Raw genomic sequence first — 27576 nt, 5'->3', positions numbered from 1 at the left:
CTGAGCACAAAAACAACAAAGTTAAAGAGAAGAGGAGAAGGAACCAGAAATCACGTAGACTGTGGTTGCAAATTCATCCAAAAATCATCTCTGCAAATGTTTTATGAGGAATGGAAATTCTTATGCTGAAAATGTTAATTAGGTCTGAAAGATACACATGATGTGTTTTGATGAGAAACAGCGAATGTAAAAACTCCAGAGTACCTTAAATTTGACCTTAAATCAGGTGGCCCAAACAAAGAAATATCACCACATTCCAACATTAACCATACGTCCATTATGAAAACATTTTAGACCACCTGATGGTCAAGCCCATCAGCTATAATAGCTGTTACCCTGCTGTATCAGTACAAACTTAAAACCAGCGGCTCTGTCTTAGGCCCCATCCACATTACTACCTCTTCGTTTTAAAACGGAGACCTTTTGCTCTGTGTCCACCTCCCGTCCAGACTAAAACTGCGAAAATGAAGATCTAAAACGGAGAAGTTTGGAAACGCTGCCGACCCCATTTTTCGTTTTAGAACTCTGGGTGGCGTTTTAGTGCAAAAATGGGGGACTTTAAAAATGATGAGCAGACGCTCACATTTGGCTCTCTGATTGGGTCTTATAAATCATGCAAAGCAGACACACATTGCTACTGAGGCTATTTTTATTAAAATATTTTGTACCGTACAAATAACTTACAGCCTACACTTGTAAGTTACTGAGATCGTATTCATTTTAAAACTCTGTTTTTAAACAAAAACGGAGTAGTGTGGAAGGGGCCTTTAACTTTTTCCATAAAATGATCATCAACACTGATGTCAGCATTTACAGCCAACTGCCTGTAGTTTCCATCATGTTCAAATTTATTCCATATTCCATTTATGAATGGAACTAATTTGACTTGAGTGAGCTCTACAGTGTAGTATATTTCTGTGCTTAGAATCAATTTAATTTGGTTGTGTGCCGCCTCCATGGGCAAACATTTAAGCTGACAAAGAGAAACTGCAAGTTTATCTACAAACTAAATCAGTGTTGGCAATGTTTCCCGGCCTCTGTTGGTTGGAGGACCTGAGATATTTTCTCTGCCTGTCAGCTCAATAATCCAGCCTTGAAAGATTAGAGCAGTTACTTGTAACCCTGAAGCAGTTTCTCCCTTTGCTCAGTGTGTTGAGGCAAAGGAGCACACATCGATAATTCCATTCATACTGTGAACAAAGTATGGATCTTTCTCAATAAAGCCTGATGTGCTTTGGAGTGAAGTGAACATGATCAAATTAAACGCAGAAGGAATTGTGCACTATGGGCTGATTGTGGGAGACTAATATCACACTTGGTTAGAAACTATTCACAGAGTACAAAATGAGAAGCTAAATCGTGAAATCAAATAACAAATTATCACGTCTTCATTCAGAATATCATTCCATGAAGAGTAACATCATGTATTAAAAGTGATGATCAGCAAACTCTCTGGGAGTAATCACCGAATTGAGCTGGTGATGAGGTAATATTCACAGCACGTAAGACAATCCATTATCACATTAAAACGTAAGAAAGCAGCAGGGCGGAAACTATTCTCACCTGCTGGTCCTCCCGGTCTCTATCCATCTCCTCACCAACAGTAATCAAGTGCCAGTTCTTCAGACTGGTGTATTCCTCCATGATAGACACCACTGCCATCTTGAGGTCTTCCTGGGTGGCAGAGTGTCTCCAGACTTGACTCTCCAAACCATGAGTCTCTGTTGCCACGGCTATGCCCGCAGAACCCCTGACAATCTCATTTAGCACCATGGCAGCCTGCTTTCTGTATGCAGAAGACATTTGGTACAGATCCAGAAAGTGATCTGTCAGCAAGTAAATGTTGCCATAGTAACCTAAAGATAGAAAGAGGGAATGTTCTTTTATACTTTTGGGAGGAGAGCAGTCAAAAAAAAGGCAAATGTAAACATATTGTAGCAAAATAAAGCTAGCTTTATTACATTATGTAATAGTATCGAATGAAAGTTCAACTTTTAAAAGAATCAACGTAGACATAGAGGACCGTTATGTATGAAGAGTGAAAGAACATAAGAAATGTACTGTACTTTGACGCAGTCTTTCCATTAGGTCTGTATCAAACAGCCCTTATACCTACCTAATGTTCGACAGATCTCCATGAGCACAGAGAAGATCTTCTCATCTGTGAAGTAGAGAAAATGCTTCCTCTGAATGTGGGCAGTGTACGAATCATGAGAGCCTGAGCTTGTCTCTATGGAAGCAGCGTAACTCCTTTCCTCTACAATGCGAACATCCATCACATCCAGCTCCAGCACCTGTTGAGACATACAAAGGTGTTTTTTGTTTTTTCCCTCCCAACCATTTATTTTGACTTTTTGGTTGTGTCACAAGCAAGAAACAATTACCGCTTAAAATACCACTTAACTCAGCTTGTCAACCATACAAAATACTATATGTTGTTGTAATCTAATAATTCGATGATTTGTTAATTATCATTTAAACAGTGCTGTAGTTTTTTAGTAATACTGAAGTATGTTTGGTTCAGGTGCTACATTTTGAGTGTCTCCAATACTAAAATAAACAGTACATATAAAAATGTATTGCAAGTAACCTAAACTAGCATACAAGAAAAGTTGTTGTTTCATAACTGGCAGTAACAAGGCGATAAATTCGATCTTGATGTGGGATTGTTTTCTACCTACTCTCCCCATTTGTTTATTATTCTGTTGTGGTTCATGTATGAAAGATTTGGTACGTTATAAGGATAAACTGGCTAGAATATCTGGTTTTCTACCCCAGTATCTTCACAAGACTGCCTGCCTGCACCTCAGCTAAAAGTTTAGAGGAGCTACTATATAAAACTGCCCATTGCAAAATAGCCCATTTCTTCACTAAAAATACCCCAAAACCAACTGAAAACATAGACTCTATGGAAAAAAGGGACACAGTGTCCAGTAGAGAGAGTCAGGCTATTCAGATGTTATATGTACAGCCGCATTTATTTAGATTTGACACAGTTTATTTACACTGCCTGGTAGATTTTATCCTGTAAATCCTGCGTTTCCTTATTTTGTTGAAACAGAATCACTGGGCTCTATTTTGGTGTCTGCTAGTGTGCACTGTGGTTACTTCCTTGCCTGCGCAGGTTTGGTATCTTGGTGAATCACTGTGAGTTAGAGGTTTGTGATGATGCCAATCTAGCTGTGCACTGGTCAACAGCTCCTGTGTGTTCCACAGTATTTTTCACACCCATTAACCTCTATGAAGTTATATAAAACACTTTATTAATTAATTGTTCGTCATTCCACTTTTATTGTTTGTTTTTCAAACAGCTGACATGGTCACACTGTAAAAGAGTTTTATATCATTAATGCCTGTGAGTAAAGAATAAGAGATTAATAAGTGATTGGCAGCTCTTTCATCTAAGAAAGTTAGTTAGTAGTCTATATTGTAGGCTTTTCCTTTACACTAGTGACTCTCTACAGCTTTCTCAAGGCAGCAGGTGTCTCAATCTCAAGCCACAACTGCACACGGCAGTTCCCCTGCTTAAATTTTGTACAACCAGCATCAGACTGCTGTAAAATGACCACAGATGCTTTTGTGTACATCAAACTTGCTGTTTTGAGTGATCATATACAGTTTCTACTGAAAATTAACAGATGAGTTGGAGACGGACAAGGAAGGGCTAAACTGCACGTGATTTCATATAAGGATGGCTGCAACTCTGGCTTTACTCTGAAATTTAGAAACTGTGTATACACTGTGGAGTCCTTCTGCTTCCTGTGCACTATCATCACCCAGGACCTCAAGTGGAAGCTGAACATCAGCTCCTAGAAACTAAAAAAGCCCAGCACAGGATGTACTTCCTGTGGCAGCTGAAGAAATTCAATCTGCCAAAGACAATAATGATGCACTACACTGCCTCACTGAGTTCATCCTCATCACCATCTGGTATGCTGCTGCCACTGCCAAGGACAAGGGCAGGCTGCAGCGTATCATTCACTCCATCCTGCACGCTTCCAGGACTCTGAGGAAGGCAGGAAAGATTGTGGTTGAACCCTTCCAAACCGGAGACAAACTGTTTCAGACAGTCCCCTCTAGCAGGAGGCTGCGGTCGCTCAGGACAGTTTCTTTCCATCTGCAGCCGCCCCATAACCCCTCCTTTACAGTACAGTATACTCATACTGTAAATTTTAGCACATGTAAATCCCACTGCAATTTAAATAACTGCCATGTTACATATTCTTTATTCTTTTACATTTTTTATATCTTATTGTCAATTTTATATTTTATCTTTATGATTCTTGACCTGCAGTGCTTTATCTTTGTTATATTGTCTACCTGTTTATTGTTATGCACCAAAATACCAAAGCAAATTCCTTGCATGTGCGTGTAAACGTACCTGGCAATAAAGTTGATTCTGATTCTATATTGTAAGTACAATGAAAAACCAATCCCAACAAAAGAAAATATCCTTTAAAGGCAAGTCCACATAATCCAAATGCTGTTCTCCAAAAATAAAGGGACCAGTGTAAAGACTACAATGTCTGTAACGTGTCTAGTTAATAGTCTGAATGACTACTGCCCGGTGGCACTCCCCCATACTGATGAAGCGCTGTGAGAAATTGGATCTCCAGCACAAAAAGAACACCCCAGTCATCCTGGATCCTGAGCTGAAAAATTTAACATTTAAAAATTTAACAACAAATTTAACTTTAATTTCCTTTTGGTGAAGCTGAAGCATGTTGGTTGGTGGAAAAGACCCCACCCCTTTATAACCGATCTGCAGGAACGGGCATTCCTCTTGAGTAGTGACGTCACTGGCTGGAGGGGGAGGCACACACACAAGATGGGATGACCCGGGTACTAATCTGGATTCCCCCGTTTGAAAAGAGAGTAAACCAAATGCATTCCACCTGTGTTTAAACATTTATTTAGGCTACACAAACAGTCCACTCACTTAACGAGCCTGCCGATGAGTTAAAGAAATCTAACTTGTTGCAGGCTATATGATATAAACTTTTACATGCAGCGCATCACATCCACACGCTGGCGCACAGCGTTTGGCATGATAAGCCAACGAACATGTGATAACAACAGGCTACATGAAACTATGCACTCGTATTTGCTCGACTGACACATTGATTGAATTTAAATGTAATTTCTCCTCCTGTTCACCTTATTTATGAGAATAAATTGCACTGCATGCAAGTAGCCTATTAATTAATATGATTCCTGATTACACTGTACAACATATTTGAGGCGTTCTTTTGCAGAAACGGATATCTCCGTTTGTGTTTATGATTCTAAATCTGGTTCATTTTGTGTGCGCTGTAAATGATCTTAAATGATGGGGTTTTTTGCACACAATCTCATTTTTGAAGTGATGAGAAGTTCTTAAAAGTGAGGTGGAACTACCACTTATTCAGTGCCCGAGTCATTTACTGTGGAACACGGACACACAGCCGAGCTATGGAGTGGTGATGGCGCAGTGGATAAGACACATGCCTTTGGTGTGAGAGACCCGGGTTCAATCCCCCCACTGTGACCCATCCACCATTGTGTCCCTGAGCAAGACACTTAACCCCTAGTTGCTCCAGAGGCGTGTGACCTCTGACATGTATAGCAATTGTAAGTCGCTTTGGACAAATGAATAAATGTAATGAAAGAACAAGGCAAATATTTTCATAAGTGCCATGAGAACACATCAAATCAACGCATTATTATGGACTACGCCTGTTAATTTAGGCATTCAAATGGGATGGGCATTGGAAAATAGCGGTAGCTATAACTGCTGTGATGGAAAATCGTTGTACAAGTCTCTATGTAACATCTGTCCCTATCAAGTAAACACACTGTCTGCGATTTTCTTTTACCTCCTCCGCTCAGTGTTAAACACCGGAGCCCCCCAGGGCTGTGTACTACATCACCTGACTGCATTCCCCGACATACAGAGAACTCTGTTGTAAAGTTTGTGGACAGGACCACCATCATCACCACAAAAATGAGACTTCATATCAGGAGGAAATCGACAATCTTGAAGAGTAGTGCACAGATAACAACTTACTACTCAACGTCAGCAAAACTAAGGATCTGATTGTTGATTTTAGGAAAAAGGAGGAAAAGACACACACTCCTGTCCACATCAGTGGAGCTGAGGTGGAGCAGATTATCAGTTTCAGGTTCCCGGGAATAAGCATCAGAGAGAACCTTATATGGTTGTCTCACATCTCCACGCTGGTGAAGAAAGCTCAGAAACGATTGGATTTCTTGAGGAAACTTAAGAAGGCCAAATTCCCACGCCAAGTTATTATTAACTTTTACAGAGGAGCAATAGAAAGCATCCTGGCTGGAAACATCACAAACTGGCATGGGATGTGCACGGCCCAGGACCGGAGGGCTCTGTAGCGGGTGATTAAAACTGCAGAAGATCATTGGTACCCATCTCCTGAGCATCAGTGATATCAGTGAGGTGAGGTGCCTACGCAGAGCCCAAAGGATACTAAAGGACAGTACCCACCCAGCCACAGCCTGTTCACTCTGCTACTGTCTGGCAAGCTGTGAGTAGCATAAAGAAACAACTTCATGTCAGTATACAACCCTGTGTTGTAAAATGACAAATAAATCTAGTTCCTACCTTATATATTACAAAGAGCCTGAAATGAGTAGGCTATGTAAGTGAATTACTAAGATACAGCTTTAAATTGTATTCACACATCTGCTGCCTTCATCAAAAATAATTGGCATACCCGATAAAACTTCACCTGCATTTGAATTTGTTAAATAAGCCACTTAATGAAGTGCCTTATTTTCAGATAACAGATATAAAAAACATTAAATGTAAAATCACTAGATCTTTAAGAATATGAAGTATAAGCTGATAAAACGGCAGCTATCATTACCTGCATTAAGGCTTTTGAAATCCTCTCAAGATGTGCAGCTGAGTTTAGCACGACAGAGACAAGCGGTCCCAGGACTTTTAAATAACCCAGAAACACATTAAGGACAAAGAGCTTCTTCTGGTCATCAGTAGTCCTCATCAGTCTGGGCAGGGAGGTAGCCAAAACGTGGAGATTCTCTGAAAGCACATCAGTAAAGGTCTGAGCACTGCTGCTGCTTTTACTGGTATCACAGCTGCTGCTACAGCTCTGATTCCTCTGTGATACCGCTCTGAGAGCGACCTCACACCTATAGGAGAGAACAGAAGAGAGGTTTCATTAGGCATCTTGTTATCAGGAAGTCTGGGATTGAATCTTTTCCCTCACAAAAATGTAAATTAAATCAAACCTCTTTCTGACTCTGGGCTCCTCATCATTGATTGCTCCCACCAGTGCTTCCAGAAGCAGCCCCACACACTCTCCCAGTGACTGGCTACATCTGGCTAGCAGATGGTCATCCAGCTCCACCATCTCTAGTCTAACCGTCCAGTGCTGGTGAGCTGAGGTGCAGGAGACGATCTTTCTTAGGAGCACAAATAGTTTCCCTGCTGTGCTCTTCACCCAGGATTCTGTCCGATGGACCAAAAGTTGTCCTATTCTCCCCAGGTCTGGTGAGGGAGTCTTACAGGGCTCACTGGCTTGAAGCTGGGCATCTTCCATGACAAGCCCCACAGTCCTGGACCAAACCTGAATGACAATGTAAGTGAAAAGAGATAATCACTTAATTTTTATTTTGGTCCATGACATGTTTTCTACCACATTAGAGTTTTGGTGGCATGTAGAAGTCAGTACAAGTCTACAGATGGATCTGTATACTCTGTAAATTTGGCTTAGCATAATGGACTTTATTCTTGTTCTGCATTTTTCAGTGACCTGGCAGTTAAAATCAGGCATTTTTCATTTGGTCACACAAATTAAACTTTAACTGTAAACATATGCCTATAATATGCATATAATAAGAAGTACAAATGATTATTATTGCAAATTGAATATTTTAAACCTCATGGACACACAAAATTTAAGCATGACTGTACTGTACTGCATCATTACACCAAGAAATACAAATGAACAGAGATATGGTACCTTGATGGCCCTGACTGTGACTGCATGGCCTTGTCTCAGATCTCCTGTAATGATCCTGGCTACAGCCACAGTGATACCAGGTAAGAAGGAAGCCATGGTGCTGCCTATAATGCTTCTCTCCTCTGAGGATGGGACTATGTGCTCCTGAGTGCAATCACATTGCAGAGTCAAAGTCTGGAGGCACTTTAACGCTGCTGCCTGTATATCTCGAGATTTCTCCTTCTCTCCTAAAGCCAGCAGCAGTGATATGGCAGCTCCCAGTCCGGCCAGCATAACGGGTTCAAAGAGTTTAAAGACTATATCACCGTAAGCAGCATGAAGCAGTGCGTCCAGGCACCTCAGCACTGCTGTTTTAAGCTCCTCAGATGTATCTGCAGGCTTCCCAGGATCGGTTGGACAGCACAGGCAGAGGCAAAGCTCTGAAAGAAGGTCATGCAGGGTGTCCCATCTCTGGACACAAGTGTTCTCCAGCACGTAGCTGATGGCTTCAGCCACAGCCTGCACCAGTTTGTCCTTCTTAGGCCCGGGGACTTTAAGGACAAAGCGAAGAGGAAAGAGGACATACTCTTGGAGCTGCTGCAACGTGGCATCATTGACTTCTTTCAACTGGGCACTCAGTAACTCCACATTGGTCACAGTGGGCTCTCGGGTAAGCAGGACACAGGTCGGGCGTAGATAGGCAAATGCAATCTTAGGATCACTGATCTCAGCCATGGTCAACTTTATGAGGGGGTACAGAAAGAGAAATGGTAGATGCAGGAATAAGACAAAGAAAACTAATTAGTTTTAAAGTACCGTAGGAAGAAATTGAAGTTAACACATTCTTAGATCATTTAAAAACAATTTACTTTTTATCTTTGTAATTTAATCTGTAATGGTCACATGTTGACTGGTAACTTTTAGAGGTGATATTTAAAATCCCTGCTGCCTTCAAAATTTAGCAAACTGCATGTCAGCATTATCGGTGGTAATGGTGATTGTGCTCACGATGATATTCTGCATTGCCTGAGACTCTGCCGTGACATTCTGTTTTTAGGTTTGTTGTGCCAACAAGTATTAAGTTAGCTACACTATGCAATGCTGTTTTGATGACTTATTATTATTACTACAATATACAATTGGTCACTTTGTTAAGTAACAGATATATAACATAAAGTATATAGTACTATAGTAGTAGTAGTTATAGCAACAATATTCTGCATTCCAGGCAACTCGGAACTGGGAAATTTTCGACCTCCAACAAGAAAAAGTACTTTGTAACGCACTTGAAGTGGGATTTCCTACTTGTGAACTCGGTGAAAAAAAAAATTGTACCCCCAGTAGCAGCCGAATGACGTCACACAAGAAATGCTACTTCATAAACGTAAAGTATTAAATTAAAATAATACATACTAGTATCAAATAGTAAAACTTCTTCTGCATATAAATTGATGAAGAAATATTTTGTCAATGTTATTAGGTAGCTGGCTAAAGGAAAGCAGCCGAATGACGTCACACAAGAAATGTCCTTCTTCAGGAAAATGTTAAAAATTCCCAGAAATGTGAAAACATTTGGAAATATAGCCTACAACTTTTGCTGACTTTTGAGGATTACCAACTGATGTAGCTAGAAGATACGTTAACGAGTAACGTATATTTATCTTTTTTTTTTTTTTTTATAAAATGGCCATCCTTTTAATTAACACCAAGTGCACTGCTGAGGGTTTAAGTGTGGATAAACTCGCCAGAGAAACACAAGTTTGTCACGGTCAGCCATGTTTATTGTTCACACTTGGTGTCATACACCACCATGCACCTGAAACGCTCTGAGGTTGACAGTCGGATATTTCAACTTGGACATTTCCCAGTTCCGAGCGGTCTGGAACGTTAATTAAGTTATCCAACGTCCTGCTGAAGCTGCACTGCGGTAAGTTACGAGCGCCAACAAACAGGTAGCCTACCTTCACATTAGTAGTGTTAAGTGGACTCACTGCGCGGAGCAATGAGCACGTACAACAGGTAAATATCTAAATAGAATAATTACAACAGAACACTGGTAACGTTACACACCCTAACTAAAGGCGACTGTCGTGATTCTGCGTCGATGTCGCACATGTTTGACGTAGGGCAAAAAAAAAATACACTTCCGGTTTTGGCGCTTTAGCTTCAAAATAAAAAGAGCACAAAGTTTTACTGGAAAAAGAAATCCCCTAGAAATATTTCATAAACAATGCTTTCATCGTAGAAATGTGTCACTCTTGTCATGCCATTAAGGCATTATCGAACTGAATAGAATGTATAAGTTAGTAGTTGTTTAACTAAATCTCAATCGTTTAAATTGTTTTATTATATAAAATCGAGATTTCTTTGTTCAAAAAAGAGTGACTTATAGTCTCATGAAAATGAATGCTCTGGTAAAAGTTCAAACAACTCTTAACTCTAGCAAGCTGCATTTCATTCAGTGTCTGAAGACATTTGTTTTATTTTGCAAGAAGATGCAACCCATATCGGAAGTCCACCTTGATAATGAATTTGGAAACCAGAGACTGTTCCAGTATATAAATTTAGCTATTTTAATTACGCATTTTATTAACATACTAACATTACATATTTTCATGGCTTTTTCCGTCGATGTAATGGATGTCAGACTGCTAGCCTAATCACGAAGGTAATGCAATGTCTAACGTTACAATTAGCATTAAAGGTTAGCTTAAAGACGGCTAACATGTTAGCTAAAACTAGCTCTGGTATAAGGTAACGCTATAGCCGGGTTAAATCTTTGGGCCACGTTAACTGAAACTCTGCCAGAGTTTTTCGAAAAAGCCTTTCGACAACATGCAGTCAGTGGACGAAGTACTTTTTATTACAGTTAAACGTTTGATCACCTTGGTCACCTTTCCTTCTGCGGTGTCCTTCCAAACTCACTCAGTATCTGGCAAGTTAATGAATCTAATAAATAGATGGCCTCTCCACTATGACTCATTAAGGACAAGACAAACAATCCTGGTGAGAAAAAGTACCTAATGAGAAAGAAGAGCATGCTTTGCAGGAGTGCATAAGGAAGTCAGTCCATTTACTCGCAGCAAAACATGTTACCATAATTATGCAGATGACACACACATTTACACATAACCAGATCACCAGCGCTATCATGCCATGCAAGAGAATTGACCAAATCACCCATTGGATGTGCCAGAAGTGTTCTTCAATTAAACAAAAATAACACTTTAGTCCTTGTTTTTGGAACCAAGGAAGAACAATTAAAAGTTAGGCTTAAAAGACCTGCACTTCTACAGCATTCTATCACCTGAAGAATACATCAAGGACTTGTGTCACAGCAGGTTTCTGAAAAACTTGTCTATGTATTTACCTTCAGTCAACTCGACTATTACTCTGTTTTTACAGGTCTCCCAAAAAAATCGTTCTGATTCAGTATGTTGCTGCTCGAGTCATGACTAAGAGCACACAAGTAGATCACATCACTCCAGTTCTGAGGTCTTTACACTGGCTTCCTGTCTGGCAAATAATTGATATTAAATTAGTGCTGTTAGTTTATAAAACACTGGTTTAGGGCCAAAATACATTTCTGATCTTCTGCTATGTTTTGAACCATCTAAACATCTCAGGTCATCTGAGACAGGTCTGTTTACTGTCCCCAGAGTCAAATCTAAACATGGAGAGGAAGCATTCAGTTTTTACCACATATCTAGAACAATCCCCCAGAACCTCCCCTTATTTTTTTTTCTATTTAACTCCTAAATGTATTTTTATATTTATTTTACAGTGTGTCTTAATGCATTTTATGTTTTATGTAAATCACTATCGTCTTGTTGCTGAAATGGGCTTTACAAATAAACTTGCCTTGCCATTCTACTGAGATCTGTTTTTAATCAACCATCTTCTTTCTCCTCAGGTGTCGTGGGGGCTTGATGTGGTCCTTTCCTGTCCTGCCCTGTGCCAAGTGTCAGTATGGATGAACAAACTCTTGAGGCAGCCATCACTACCTATGGTGCCCAGTTGCAGCAGGTGGAGACAGCCCTGTCTGCTGGCCTGCACCCCTCCCAGCAGTCAGACCTGCTCAAGCTGAAAGAGGACCTTTGTCAGCTGATAGAGCTCACAGAGTCCAGCCTGATATCTGTCAGAAAGAGTCAACTTCTGGCCAGCCTCGAGGACAGTCATGGACTGCAGGCAAATACCTCAGGGGCAGCAGCTAGCATGAACAGTGCAAACGGAAGTTTGGGAGCTGAGTTTGCTGCTTTCTACTCTGAACTCGGGGAGTCTTCGGGTAGTAGTTCTGATACTAGAGAGAGGGACAATGAGGAGGAAGGTGGGGTAGAAGATGGTGACGACGAGGAGGAGGAAGAAGAAGATACACTCAGTGGTACTAGAGTAAGAGCACCTTATCGGACAACATGGGGGACACTGGAGTATCACAATGCCATGGTTGTGGGCACAGAACCGCCAGACGGAGAAGAGGCACAAGTAAGGGTGCTCTACGTCTACCCCACCCAGAAGTCTATGAAACCCTGTCCATTCTACCTAGAGGACAAATGTCGCTTCCAGGATAATTGCAGGTAAAGTACCACTGTTTTGTTTTTTGGAGGGGGCTTACACTTACACCTGCAAAAGGTGTGTTTAGTTAACTTGTAGTTAACTCTCTACCTTCTTTGTAATAGCAGATATCATCCAGCAAGTGTCACTCATTGTCCACGTGATGCAGGTTTTATCCTCACCATAGCTTCAGAAAACTTAAAACATGCAGTAAAATGTTGTTGCCTTTGCACCTTTTTTACCTAATAATTTCATTGTCACCAAATTGATCTGCTAATTTTGAAAGAATTTCTAATTAGGGTGAGAGTGGAGAGTTATGCGTTCCACAACTGTCTAAATGCTGTTTGCGGGTTTTCACTCACTGACAAGAATAAATTACTATGGATGTGTCCTAGTATAGAATGAGCTTCAATAAGCCACATCAGTTGAATTCCTCTATTATTTACGATATAATTCTCTTGGATGGCAGTTCTGTCTACACACAATATTTCCTTTTATTGAAGGTTTTCCCACGGCGAAGTGGTGTATGTGTCAGAGCTCAGAGAATTCCTTGAGTGTGACCTCAGTAATCTTGAAGAAGGCTCGTCCTGCTTGGCTCGACATGAGGACGGCATCTGGTACCCAGCTAAAATCAAAGGTATTCCATTGACAGGGCCAAGATTAATTGAACTTAAGTCGTGTCAGCTAGTCAAAAACTGTATCTTTATCAGGTAATCTGAACACCATTGCACAATGTAACAAAAACAAGCAAGACAATGGCTTAATAGATTAAATGCTTCCAGTTATATTTAATGTTTTATTCTCAATGTAGAAATTGACAGTGGTTTCTACACTGTGAAGTTTGACTCACTGCTGCTAAAAGATGTTGCGGTCGAGGCCGACTGTGTTATACCGCCTTTGAGAGAAGACGACCCGCTCTCCTCTGACTCTGACCTGGATGACACTGAAGAAGAAGATGTGGCTTATGCAAAAGGTGTGGATGGATCTGTGTTGCCATTATCCTGCCAGTCAAAACTTGAGGTTGAAAGCTAAAAAAATAAATAGTGACTTCCTTCCTTGTATTCCGTTGTGTCAATAAACATTTGAATTTGTTTAAAAGTTGTGGGATGCCAATTTCCATTCCATAAGTAACTGACCGTACTTTAATTTGACAGTTATGGACTCTGCTGTGGAATCTACAGCAATGTTAAACAGTGAAAACTTCGGTGGCTGGGAGGCACATACCAGAGGCATTGGATCCAAGCTTATGCTAAAAATGGGCTATGAATATGGGAAAGGTAAGTGCAAGTGCACAACATTACCCGCATTTTAGGTTTCTAAAGTCACGTCCTGATTAAATCAGAAATTTGTATTTTTAGTGAGTAACTACTGCACTATACTCCATACAAATGTTTCACCAGCATTTGACAAAGGCACTGTAACATATTCAGTCAGTTTTTATCTTCTTGTATACTTTGCATGGTTTCCCCGTGTTATAGCGCATTTCCCCAGGGTTTCTTCCTACCCCAAACACATGCGTGCTATATTTACAAAATCCTTCCGTCTTTGTTCTTGACCAAAGCATTCACCTCATAATTTGAGTTAGTCCTTGGGCTCTGCACAAGACAATGGGTTAAATAAGGAAGACAGATGATGCATGAAAAAAATCCAAATACAACTGCAATACAAGGAGTACCCACACACTAGAACTACTGTGGCCTGTACTACGAAGCGAGGTAACTGGCTTATTCAGGTAACTTCAGGAGTACCTGTGTGGGGTCGGGTGGAACTTCCCGGTTAAACCGTAATACGAAGGTCTGTTGCCATGGCAATTTATGCTGCATCTCTAAACTGCTCAAAGCAGGTTATCTTTGTGGTTAACTCAAGTTACCTGGTATATGTAGACTACACACCACATCTGTACGCCTAATAAACACCACTTGATAAAATATTTTTAGATTTTATCCTGACTTAATAACTTAATAACTGTTCCAGTTATTCTTAACACAACATCATTACATTTATACAGCCCTGCAGCCTCTGTGATTAATTAATTAAATTACCGGGCCAATTTCTTAGATATAGCCCATCTGTGTGTGCTTTTTTAGATTGGCTATATTGCTGGCCAAAAAATACAGAGCCAGGGTTGGGGTTAATAATCTGAGAAAAAAAAATCCTAGATGAAAGTAGTAAATTTAAAAGAACAAAAAATTCCCTTAAATTGAAGTCACAAAAAATCCAAATCACTCTGGTGTTTTCATTTGAATCCGCCCACTTCACGGTAAAGTCTCTATGGTGATTGTGTGCTAAAATCACTAGTATTTCCTAGGGGTGGGAATCACCAGAGGCCCCACGATACGATATTATCACGATATTTATGTTGCGATTCGATTTTATTGCGATTTTAAATATATTGAGATATATTACAATTTATTACCTTTTTCCAACTTCCAATTAGGTCCCTAAAGTCAAACTTTGTCAACATCTGTTTATCTAAAAAGATACATTTCTCTGTTTGTTCATATTACTTTTCAGTCCTCTATATGGTCCTGTTAAGTTTTCTAGTGGACTAAAAAAGCAATAGATTTTATTATTTTAGTACCAAGACTACAATGTCAGAGAATATTTAAAAAGGTCATATTGTGCTTTTTGGATTTCTCCCTCTACTTTATAGAGTTATATATCTTTTGTGTACATGTAACAGGTGTACAAAGTGAAAAAGCCCAAAGTCCAGCCCAAAGGGAGTTCCCATCTCCCACAGAAAGCTCTGCTCCGAACTGCCTGAAAACAGCTCGTTTGTAGTCCAGCCTTTTGTTCTGCTTTGCTGTGACGTTACAGTGAAATACGAGTCATAATGCTCACCAAGCGGCAAGTCAGACACGCCCTCAAAAACATCGGTGATAAAACACTCTGAGCTGCAGCACACAGTAACAAGACGTCCGCCTGCTGCCTCTCCTCTCCTTCCAAACACTAGCTACCCTCCAGGCAGTCGGTGGACATAAAGTTGTTCCTGTGATGTAGAGACAGAGCTCAGTTAAAACTTTATGGATGAATTGTTACAGATTAATTACTCTCCACTCCGAAACTCTTGCTCCAGTTCATGTTGCTAAGCTGGTAAGGGGAACATGTGCAGCTGAACCAAAGCTGTGTTTACCAGCTTTTCACAACCTGCCCTTCTCTGCTTCTGATTGGCTAGTAGTCCTTAACTAGATACTGTGCATGTGCAACTCCCAACAAAGATCTTGTAAAGGTGAAATGCATCACTCCATGGCTAAAATGGAGCGTTCAACACATAGAGTGAAAAGAGGAGCTGCAGCAATGTGCAGTCAGACAACAATGTGGTGTTTTTTCAAAATGAAGCCATGTAAACCTGATCTGGTACAAGACCTAAATACAGTTATGAGCCTGAAAACGATCATAATATGACCACTTTAATTAACTGATTTGTAAATTTGTGGTTATTCTTTCTTGTAAATGAACCACATTAATCTTGGAAATTCTGATTCTCTCCCGGCTCCATTTTTTAAATTACAATGGACATAATATGCAGTTGTACCTTTCATCTTAATCACACGTAAAAGAAGAGTCCATAAAATACAAAATAGAGAATTAGCCTAGAATAAGAACAATGTGAAAGACTGCAGCTTCTCAGGACCGGCAAAGTAAGGCAAAGTATCCCTTTAAGTTAACACCGATTCAACTAACCATCATCTTATTCACTGTCATAGTACCGTTTAACACCAGTGTAGGCGGTCAGGGTTGACAAACTCCTTGATAACCCTGAGTTAAAGATGAGTAGGTTAAACTCCCTGTTACATCGCTGACTGTTTCAAAATACAGGAGAGTGGTTTTTTCAGATTACCGTACAAATTAAATCACTCTACTGTGTATAATTCCAATACATTCACTATATTCTAGGGCTGACCCTGCATAGTCGAAGACTTGATGCTTTGCTGGGCGGAGCCTGATTCGACTGTCAATCTTGCAGTCGAAGCTTCGCAGCGAAACAAGGATCATGTCATTTTGGCGATATGGGGGTGCTGGATGTCTGATTTTACATAGAACTACCGGTTTTCTCCCAATAAGTTAATATACAGCCTATTACAATCTACATTTCAACGTTTAATGCTGTAAATAAACATGTAAAAAAAAAAATAACATTCAATAAATGTTTTGAATGTAAGTGCGTAAATAAATCCAAAATTGTAACCCTAACCCTGGGTCGTCAGTGTAAGCATAGCGTGTATATGTGTAGTGGCCATAGACTGTACATAAAAAGGGTTAGTGGCAGAAGAGACGGAGGATAATTTATTTCCGCTGATGAACCACAACACACAAGAATATTTTATCGTTTTTAACAGCCAGCTACTTGAAGTAGACCCGCGAGGAACCGCGGCATGCATGCAGTTGTAGTCACCAGGCATGCACGCTAAACCCTGCACAAGACCGGTGAATGGCAGGCGAGAGAGAGAGAGAAGGGTCAACGATAAGCCTCAGTTTAGCTTCAGCTCGTAATCACCTTGCACAAAAACACACATAATTCGACTATTAGTTGACTATAGGCAGGACTTGACGATTCTGATTCGACTATGTAAATCCTTAGTCGGGGACAGCCCTACTATATTCACTATAGTACAGTACAGTATATAAAATATAGCTAACTGCTGTTTAAATTATAATCAGCCTATAGCCTAAAACAGTACTGTACTGTTTACAAATACAGTAACGTCAATAGTGCAAATAGGCTATGAAGGCTATAATTTTTAAATTTAAAACTATAAATGTAAATATAATAAACTATCAATGCCAAACTAGTAGCTGAAGTTTGAAAATAAAAAACCAATACTATATTCAAATCATTTGAACAGCATTTGTATGGGAATTATTCTGTCCTAAGCTTTTTTGATCACTGTAAGTGATTTCCACTGTATAAGAAAATGACCAATGATGACAATCATCTAATTACACTCTCATATGCCAGGGCATAGACCATGTATTTGAAAAATGCTCTGTATTTGTATAGCACCCTACATCTGCATTCACCTATTGATGGCAGAAAGACTAAGCCAACTGCACATCACAAAGGAAATATCATTCATATCCAAGGACACTTAGACATGCAGCCTGGGGAAACCGGGGATAACCACTGTACAAGTATAACCTAACTCTAGCTTTAAAATGTATCTTTAAATCTAGTGGTTTTGCTTTTGTGCGCTTTCCCTTTGCCCCTCCCCTGTAGTATGTAACTGCATGTTTCTTCACCCAGCCAACTATTTTGGGGCACGTTCATACCAAATGTTTGTAGTAGTTTATACACACTGTTTCTTTCATACCAACTGCAGGATAAGATCCCAGAATATAAAGTTTTATGGGCCAAATGGTATAAACATTATGTGCTGATGTAAAGTTCTGTTTGCAAGCTGACCATAACAGTACAGAACAAGGAGAATTGCTGTTTGATAAAACACAGAGTTCATGAATTACAACAAATCATGCAGACATGAACCACATGCTTATGTAACATTACAGAGGCTGGGTCATTTTTTTAGGGTTTTGCTTGCAAATTTGAATATATGTGGCCTAAAAATACACTTATTTGGATAAAAGTAATCTCATTGCACTTCATATTCAGGGTAACTGTGATTCTGATTAAATAAGATAACTCATTTACATATAGAGATGTGTTAAATAATAGAATGCATTTAAAATGTTACCAGTATTTGTACTTTTCCTTTTTATGTACAAAAAAATTTTTAATGTAAAATGTGTTCCTCTTCCTCACTCAGTCGCTTTTTTTTTCTCAGGCTTAGGAAAGCTGCAGGAAGGCCGAGTAGAGCCAGTCATGGCAGTGGTCCTACCCAAAGGTAAGTCTCTAGGCCAGTGTGCTGAGTTCACCCAGAGACGCACCCAGAGCAGTGCCGCCCAAGATGAGACACAAACGGGACGGCCAAAGAGACGAAGAAAGCCTCGGGTCGCCACTGGAGGTCGCCATACCGTCTTTGACTTTCTCAACCACAAGCTAGGAGGCAAGAGCACTGATCCTGCTGAGAGGGGTGCTGCTGCACCATCTGCAGGGACTGGGGTGGAGGCTTACAGGGGAGGAAAAAGCACCAAGAGGAGTCTGAATGTGAAGCTGTTCCAGGCTGCTGAGAGGGTGTCCCAGACTGAGAGGGAGATCCAGAAATTGACTGAATCACTCAGCAGACAAACAGGAAGGTCAGTACTGAGTTCTGTGTATGTTGTTTATTTACTGTACATTTCTGTATGTATGTTCTAATCTGACTGACCGATTGCACGTCAGCTCCCTGTCTCCCCATAGATGCTCAGTGGCTGTTATCTTCTCCATGGAGAGTAGGGGTGTGCCAAAAATCGAAACAGCAATATATCATAATACATTTTTCCATGATACTGTATCGAGATTCCAGCCCATCATATCGATACATTTAAAAAAAGCGTTTGAAGGTTAGCTCAATGCTAACATATAATTAACGTGCTAACAGACATTAGCATCGTGATCATATAATCTTAACGTAAACTGCACCTCCTGAGTAACATCCTGAGTAGGGATGGGGATCGAGGCCCGGTTCCAAAAGGACCCGGTTCCAAAATTTCTCAAAACCGAAAATCAGTAAGGTTCGAGCTTATCGATACTGCTATCGAGACTTGCAGGCTGCAGTCTCTGCCTGCTCTCTGTCGGCTCCTACATACACACTGCGCTGTTGCAGTCGAATATGGTGAGGGTTAAGTTAGCTCCAAGCTACTGTAACATTAGTTGATGACAGCTACGCTCGTTACTGTAAGTACGTGCAATAAAACCTTCGCAAGTAAAAAGACAATACTTTATCAATACACTTGTCTGTAAGGTAACGTTAAACATGTAGAAATGGTTAATTTAATCATCTCTGTCCTCAGTATCTCATCCTGTATGTTTTATACAAGCACAGCTAACGCTAGCTTGGCATTAGCCAAATGTTAAAAACAAGCTAAATAGAAAGCTGTCTGTCTGGAGCAAAGACTGGACTGTAGTCTTAAAAACTCAGCTGCTGGCTGAGACAAACCAGCCGCTCCTCCTTCTACCTGGTAACGTTACCTGAGTTACTTTGCTGTTGTAAACATTAATGTTGCTGTTCTAGAAACAACATTTAGCTATTTAAAATATTAAATTAAAAACAATCAGGCAGTTAATATGTACACTTCAATAATACAGTATGTTTATTTATCGCAAGTGATATGTCATCTCAATATATAACGTTATCGCACATTGAATATTTTCCTCATACCGTGCACGCCTACCTCATGCCGTTGGGTCTGGTCTTACCAAATAACCATCACTAAATAATAGTAAAGTATCGATAGTGGTATCGATAAAGAATCGGATCAATAAGGGTATCAATATCAATAAAAATTAATGATCCCCATCCCTAATCCTGAGTGACATACTGTGCATATAATTAAAGTACATATATTTCTTGAGCTTTGTGTGAAAGAGCTGCTAACTTCACTGTCTTGATCTGCTACTCTGCTGCTTCCGCACTCCACACTGACTAGCTACAGCAACCCCAAAGGGTCAATACTCAAACTCAAAATTCCCAGTGGCCTAAAAAGACAGCTACCACTAGGCGGAGAAAGGGCAGCACAATGCTTTGTCACTGAACAGGTATCTCTATATAATGTGATGTACATATTAGACTAGCAAAAAAAAACAGTAAATTCAGTGAATTTGCATTTTATGTGCCTTTTTATAAAGATTTTTTTTTTTATAATAATTTTTCATAGTTGCTCTGTAGTTCTGTAGTTTTAATTTACTATTTTTTTAATTTACGCTAAAACATGTTTGGCTACGCACGAAGTAAAATTTTTTAAAAACTTTTTCACAGGCATTTTGTTTTCATAGTTAGATGTCATGCTTATCATTTTATGATTGTCTAGCGATATATCGATTATCGCAGAATTGCTGTATCGTGATATTATCGTTATTATTATTATATTATCATAAGCCGTGTATCTTGAGGTACCCTGCAATCCCACTCCTACTGGAGAGTATAGACACATTAGCATAAACGTAACATGTTCATAAATACACTGCTTACACAAATATGATTTATTGTAAAGTATGAGCACATCATTTACTAACATTAGTTGCTATAATGCTCCTGTCGAGTAAAGTGGTAATTAATTTAAATTCACAAATAAGGGTGGCTGTGGCTCAGGAGATAGAGCGGGTTGCCTGTTAATCGAAAGGTCGAGAGTTCAATCCCTGGTTCCTCCTGGCTGCATTTTGGGCAAGATACTGAACCTCGAAGTGTCCCTGGCGGCTGTTCCACCAGTGTATGAATGTTAGTTTCTGTTTGAGCACTTAGGCTCAGTGTATGAATGTGTGTTAATGGTGAATGCAGATGTACTGTGGTCGGAAAGACTAGAAAGGCGCTATACAAGTACGGAGCAAATGAGAAGGCTTGTGGGAGTTGTGTAAAAATGTAAATAAGTTGTGAAGAATTGAGTTTGATTGGCCAATTTATTTTATTAAGTGAAGCTGAAACCAACTCCCCATCTCTCCCCACTTCCTAATCTATTTGTTGTTTGTGTGTGCAAAGGGACACATCCAGAGTAAAGCAGCTGGAAGAGAAGCTGTCAGCGGCCCACCGGCTGCTGGCCCAGCAGAAAGCCCAGGAGCTGTCCATCCAGAGAGAAAACAAGAAGGCTGACACACACAAGAAGATGACTGAGTTCTAAGCTCAGTTCTCACAAAGACTTTGAGGAGAAAGGGAAGCACTGCTTGCCTGAATTGAACTTTTGTCCCTTGCCTATTGTGAGTTATATACAACACTGTTTTTTATGTGATTTTTTTAGCATCATTTTTCACCAACATTTTTTGAGCTGGCAGGGGTGCCCACTTTCTGCAGAATGGATCATTTGCTGAAGATCATTTCTGATTCTCATTTTGTTTTCAAGAAGTGAGCAATTTATTTTGTGTGAACAGCTGTTTGGTTTCAAATTGTACAATTTTACAAAATTTTATTTGTAATGTACATTTTCTCTCAGTGTATTTGCCTTTATCAGCACTAAAACCCTGTGTTTGTAGAACCTACTGTGCATTTTCTTTTCTTTTCAGCCATACACATTCTACACAACTAAACTCCAGTGTAAAGAAATGTTTCTCTACCACAGAATTCTTAATGTGTTCTTTATTATACTTTTCTGGAAGATGTTTCTGGCCAGATGCTACTCAGATGGTTAGTACAGTATACCCTGACTTGGATTTCTGACTGATTTTAAAATTACATCCTCAGGAGTCGGGAGACCTTTACAGAGTTTCGAAGTGAAGCCCCTCCATTTGCCCATACTTCTTACAGGCTCATACACAGTGTCTTTGAAGCTATGACCATAGCCTCTCCATTAAATTATGAATTTGGAAAGCACCTCCAGCCAGCTCGTAGGTTGGACACACATTGTAGGTGGTGGGTGGGCTGGGTAGTGACGGCGTCTAACCTTTAGACTCAAGTAAAGGTTGAAGTCGTGATGTTAGGTAGCTGTAGATGAGGTCTTAAACCTTCTTTGTTAGCCTTCTATGAGCTATTTCTAATCTGAATGTCATACAGTATAATAACAGGGGAAAAATAAAAGAACACAAAACTACTGTGTTTGCTGTCTGTGTTAACTTTGTTAATAAATGCTTTCCAAAACAATCAGGCCAGCTGAAATATGCTGCAGTTAAGTATGAACCAGAGTCCATGAAAGACAGCTAAAAAACTGGTGACCATCAGCAAGTCACTGCCATCGTGTTGTCCCTAAGGGGAAAGCAATAGTAAATACATAATTGTAAGAGCAGCAGGGACATACAGTGCACTTCATAAGCCATCCATGAATTCTCTGGATAGTCTCTGGCAGAGGGCAGAACTTATGAACCCTTGACTTGGTACCCTGAGGGAAACCCTGCTCACACTCTGATCTGTTCAGTGGCAGCACTTTTAGATTGCTGGTGACTGGAAGGATCACAGTGAATTTGCTGATTGTTAGGGGGAAATGGCAAAATGCTGTGTTTGTGTTGATTTAATGGGATCCCTCGAGGGTCTGTGCTTCATGCTTTACCCCATTTATAAGCCTCGGGTCTCTGAGGGTATCGCTGCCCAGGCAGCAGCAGATTTACTATGTGTGTTCAGGTCTAGGTGTTTTGTCTACATTTTTTGCTGTTAGTTTGTCTGTGTGCACTGCAGACATCTGTCTCATGCAGATTCAGACAGGCCTATTAGAGATGTTTTCGCAGCTAATCAGCTCTTATCAGAGCCTGGATTATGTGATTAAAGAGATGGGATGGGAAAATTGATTAGACAGCCACCATGACAGATTTTTTGCTTAGAAATTCATGCTATGGTATTCAATGAATGAGTCTATGAATGTGTAGAGTAGGTTGAGCTTTCTAATGTTATGCTACCTGGCTGTGGTAAAATTTGTATTTGTACTATATCATTTTTGTATCTGTTTTAAAACCACCATGACAAATTCTATTTCATCTGAATATTGCAAGTTTACAGTCGTATATTGTGTAGTGGTTTCAAAAAGTTGTAAACTTCTTCACCCTATTTCTTGTTCTGTTGCAGCTAAGAAGATATAACAACTCAGCTGATTTCATCCATTTGTAGCCAGCCACACTGGCAGCATGACTAGGGATGGCAACGTCGGACGGTTAGTTGGTACACTTCTTTGGTTCAGACTGAAATGTCTAATGAGCAACTGCCATGAAATTTTGTAGAAAACTTCCTGGTTTCCAGAAGATGAAGCCTAATCACATTGCTAATCCCCGGACTTTACCTTTACCGTCACCAACTGGTGAAAGTTTTCACCTATCCTGTGAAATATTTTAGAATCTACCAGATGGATTGACAAAAATGTTGTACAGACGTACCTTCTGATGAAGTTTAATAATGACCTTTGTAATCCCCCAGCTTTCACTCTAGTGCCACTATGAGGTTATTATTGTTGACACATTCATGCCCCCCTCTGGATGAATTATAAAAACTTTGATAATCCCTTACTTGTTCCTCATCAGGTCAGAATTTCCATTTCTCCAATATTTTGGTTTAAATACCTGCAAAACTAATGACATTCCCAAAGGCAGAAAACCTCCCCAAAATTAAATTAATGTGACTTTTATGTAAAAACATCAGATTGTTCAGGTCATCATTATTTGCTCAGTGTTCCACCTTTTCCCCTCAGTGGTGTTCACCAACTAACAGAGATTGGAAAAGTGCCTATAGAGCCCCGCCAAAGGCTGCAGGCCTCTGCACCTGCCCTGGCTGATTGTTATGCCCTAAAGCTGGTTTCAAACCCCCAGCAGACACTCCAAGTAGAATTCTTTATTTTTTTCTTCTGTCTGTTTTCTCCAATTGCACACAGCAGTTTGTGCTCATGCAGTGGACCATTTATAAAATGTTTTCATGTATGTATAGTTGGTTTGGTTTTGGATCTTGGTTGCAGATACTGCTCTCTCTTAAAAATGCTGGCTTGACATATACTGGCTTTCAAATTGTGAGTTTTGGTAAATATATGAAAATTAATATCTCTTCAACATGCCTTTAATGGTCAGATAGTTATGTCCTGTTACCTGCAACTGTCTTCAAATCAAAGCAGACCTCAACTGAGTAGGAAAATTATTTTAATCAAGATTGTGAACCGTAACAAGATCTAGTGAAATTGTAGCCAGATTCACCAGCCAGTTTGGTAGATGAACAAGATGGAAAGACAGCAGTTCAGTCACATTGGGGCGTGGTTAGCTCAGTTGGTAGAGTGCGTGCCTCACGCACAAGGCTGAGACCTTACTGCAGTGGCCCAGGTTCGAATCCAGCCTGTGGCCTTTTCCTGCGTGTCGCCCCAATCTTGCTCCCACTTTCTGTCTATCTGCTGTCCTATCTAGTAAAGGCAGAAAATGCCCCCCCCCAAACAAAAGCAAGTCACATCTTAGCCCTTGCTGTAATTTAACACCAAAACCACCTCCCTCTCGCATCAACTGGTCTTTTCAAAGACACCCCTCCGGTGCTTCATGGCCCAGGCTTCAGAGGAAGCTGTAAAAAAAAACAAAAAACAAAACCCAACGAAGGTTAAAGTCAAGGGCAACTGGAAGACGTCCAGTATCTTCCAGTATCCTCGTCTTCCAGTATCTTCAACCAAGTCCAGTTGCCCTTGACTTTAACCTTCGTTGGATAACTATGACCTGGATGACTGAGAATCTTCATAGACAAAAAACAAAACATCTAACAGCAGGATGAGAGGCTAGTACAACACTGTCCCCCTTCAAAATTTATTCCCAAACATAATGAGCCCAAAGCTCCGTGTGGTGTCGGGACATGTTCACACGTGTTTTGAACTACGCTGTTGTTGGCAAAAGGAGAGATGGGCAGTTCTTTCATTGCAGGGGTTGTTTCTCATCCATTGTGTTTGTAAAACTTCAGAAGCCACACATGGGAGGTATTAAGCTTGACTGAGTGAGAGCAAAAGTGAGGAGGGAGGCTGCGCAGTGTGTGCACGAGCAGTGATTGACACTGCGTTAGATCCTGCCCCTAGCTCTGATTGGTTGTTTTGACCTGGAGCACCAGATTCTGGCAAATGGCATTAGGAACACTAGGAAGAGGCAGATGAACCAGATTTTTTTCACAGATTATCTGTTTACAGTTACTTTATTTCCATGTCTTGTGTATGGATCATCAACTAGGTCCTGTTTGCTTTAGCATCCTATTTAAAGATGAGTCAGCTGGAAAGATCAAAAAGTCAGCTGAAGACAGAGTTTTCAACCAACTCATTGAGTTTTTCTATTATCATTAGCTTACGCTACTGTACAGCTGTTAAAATCAGCTAGCGATATCTTCTCAGCCAACAAAACATGGTTGTTAAAATACACACACACATAAATGTATATATATATATAAATGCCTACATATACATATACAGGGAATGAAATTGGCATATGCCACCTTCCATATACAGGGGAAAAAAGTCACCTGCCCCCATGGCAGGTTTCTTTTATATAAGCAAATTATATTTTTTTAAAGCAAGGAAACGACAGACCTAATGAGTGTAGAAATGTTTAGTGACCTCCCACAGGTGAGGAAAAAACTGAATTTCTGAACCTGCATATGCATACATTATGTATTATTATCCCAAATAGTGAATGCATTTGTATACATGTATACAGTGCTTTAAAACATTTTATGTAATTTACATGTATACAGTATATACACACATATACCTACATTCGCACATACTGTATATACACACACATAAAAATTCATACATATGAAATCCTGCCTCTGATTGGTGCTTACTCGGTTAATTGGCCAGGTTTGTTGAGATCAAGCCATCAATTTATAATTTAGCATGAATTGCTGGAGTTCTTAATAGTTCCTGTTCCATGCTAAATTGTAATGATCATAAAGAATTTACTTAATGTTGTAGTTATCAATATGACTCGAGTAGCAGCCCTCACAGTTAACTTTCTACTAGGGTTGGGCTGATAGACGGTGCCATTGTCCTTTGGCGATGGCTGACAGACATCACAATGTTGAGTCAGAATCTTGATTGTACCCCCGCCCGCAACAAACATTATTATTTTTTTTTTTTTTAAATATACCTGCTCCCTTAGACCTACCCTAGGGCTGGGTGGCAGTGCTCGAGGGGCCCTTCTTACTGGCCCTGGGTTGGAGGGACCTGGTTTCCTCTTGCCTTGGGGGGCAGGCGACTTGGCTGAATGCTGGGGCCAGACAGGAACTTGGCCCTAGTGGGGAGGACCATTCTTGCCTAGCCTCCCAAGGACCTCTTCCGTCTTCCCCCTCCGGTTATGTCTCACAACATGCACCCTTAGGACTTTTGGGGGTGAACAGACTGCGAGGCGTTTGGTGGGCGGGGCTGCTTTATTGCGGCCTCACCCTCTTTCCTCCCCCACTGGCTGCCCCTCAATTTTAATCACACATTAGGCACATTGCTTGGGGACTGGGAGGGGAACGTTGGGAGGCTCCACTCTTTTTAAAGTATATGTCTGGCACAACCAGCTCCTCATACTGTATACCAGGCTACTGGGCAGGACAGGTTAAATAAATATATACCTGCTTTTCACCTGTCTCGGACTTCTCTTCTCCCTACACTCTCACACACACACAACTACACCTCTGGTCTCTCAGTGCCAACACACCGGCTTGTCTCGCTTTCCTCTGTCGTTCTCTCTCTCTGCTCCCTTGACTTTCTCCATCAGCAATGTGTTTTATAAAGTCACCCAAAAGACAAAGAACTCGCTTTTTTGCTGAGTTTTCCACCACAAGTTTTTTATAAACACAATTGTTTTTATAAAAGACCGGAGATGCAAGGCGTGTCCAAGCAACAAGTGGGCCTCTGGACCACCGTGTGTGAGCAGATTGCCTACCTGGCCGTCCGCAATTCCCGTGGCTTACTCTGGTGACTTACGAGCTTTTTTAACTCAGAAAGAGCTAAGATTGCCAATGTTATTTCCAATCTGTCCAGACGAGCTGAGGCGTAGGACACAGCGGAATGGTGGTGAGACTCACCCCTATGCCATATGCCACTCCTTTCAGCTTTTCCGAGCCTTCACCCAGTTATTCCAGCATATTTCTCCAGGCAGAGAAGTGGCCAGAGCATTGTTGGGGCTCCGCAAAGGCCCAGCAAAGAGTCGCAGACTGCGTGGCGTTCCGCTCCCAGCTGTGTTTCAGGCCCTTGAGAATGATGTATTCCGTGACATGTTGAATGAGTTAGTTTTTGTTTACCTCAACCATATCCTCATCGTCTCCCCCAATCTTGAGAACCACATTCAGCATGTCCGCAGGGTGCTTCAGCGCCTCCTAGACCACCAGCTCTTTGTAAAGGCAGAGAAGTGTGAAGTGCAATAGAGGTATGCGTTGATGTCACTTCCCCTTCCGGAACACACTGGACTGAGTGGCAAAACATCTGTTACCATGGCTGCGTTTAGAAAACTGGGAGTAAAACAAGTGATTATTTGCTCAAATTAAAGGCAGTCGGACTTGACAGTGATCCTAACTGCTTACCAAAGAACCAGTGGTCCAGCTCT

General features: G+C 40.6%; 2 protein-coding genes across 6 annotated transcripts in view; one reads left to right on the top strand and one right to left on the bottom strand.

The window, feature by feature from the left end:
- tti1 (TELO2 interacting protein 1) overlaps positions 1 to 10963 on the bottom strand; it is a 30499-nt gene extending 19536 nt beyond the window's left edge. For 2 of the 4 annotated variants that reach the window (XM_046056067.1, XM_046056070.1), the window contains exons 1-6: positions 9941 to 10070; positions 8001 to 8720; positions 7267 to 7604; positions 6882 to 7167; positions 2117 to 2294; positions 1564 to 1856 (exon numbers count right to left, since the gene is read on the bottom strand). In XM_046056067.1, coding sequence (XP_045912023.1) covers positions 1564 to 1856; positions 2117 to 2294; positions 6882 to 7167; positions 7267 to 7604; positions 8001 to 8714 — 1809 coding nt within the window. In that variant the 5' untranslated portion in view covers positions 8715 to 8720; positions 9941 to 10070. Of the gene's footprint in view, positions 1 to 1563; positions 1857 to 2116; positions 2295 to 6881; positions 7168 to 7266; positions 7605 to 8000; positions 8721 to 9940; positions 10079 to 10864 lie in introns of those variants that run through there. The other 2 variants (XM_046056069.1, XM_046056068.1) reach the window with 2 other exon arrangements.
- Positions 9760 to 22150, top strand: zgpat (zinc finger, CCCH-type with G patch domain). Of its 2 annotated transcripts, none has more exons than XM_046056072.1 (7): positions 9760 to 9906; positions 11893 to 12553; positions 13034 to 13167; positions 13342 to 13503; positions 13685 to 13807; positions 18314 to 18725; positions 21104 to 22150. In XM_046056072.1, the coding sequence occupies exons 2-7, from the start codon at positions 11949 to 11951 to the stop codon at positions 21240 to 21242; spliced, it is 1575 nt and encodes a 524-aa protein (XP_045912028.1). In that variant the 5' UTR covers positions 9760 to 9906; positions 11893 to 11948; the 3' UTR covers positions 21243 to 22150. The 2 variants fall into 2 exon arrangements, with proteins under 2 accessions (XP_045912028.1, XP_045912027.1); XM_046056071.1 differs by lacking the exon at positions 9760 to 9906 and adding an exon at positions 10487 to 10647.
- The last annotated feature ends 5426 nt before the right edge of the window (positions 22151 to 27576 follow it).

Source organism: Micropterus dolomieu, linkage group LG08, assembly GCF_021292245.1.
Source record: "Micropterus dolomieu isolate WLL.071019.BEF.003 ecotype Adirondacks linkage group LG08, ASM2129224v1, whole genome shotgun sequence".
NCBI lineage: Eukaryota > Metazoa > Chordata > Actinopteri > Centrarchiformes > Centrarchidae > Micropterus > Micropterus dolomieu.
Note: the sequence above shows the minus strand (reverse complement) of the source record. Positions and strands in the feature narration are given on the sequence as shown.

What these genes read in the sequence shown, in the direction of transcription:
- zgpat (XM_046056072.1), top strand. Translation starts at nt 11,949, where the DNA reads ATGGATGAACAAACTCTTGAGGCAGCCATCACTACCTATGGTGCCCAG. An exon ending in GTACCCAGCTAAAATCAAAG is followed by an intron (nt 13,168 to 13,341) that starts GTATTCCATTGA and finishes TTCTCAATGTAG; the next exon opens with AAATTGACAGTGGTTTCTAC. An exon ending in AGATGTGGCTTATGCAAAAG is followed by an intron (nt 13,504 to 13,684) that starts GTGTGGATGGAT and finishes TTAATTTGACAG; the next exon opens with TTATGGACTCTGCTGTGGAA.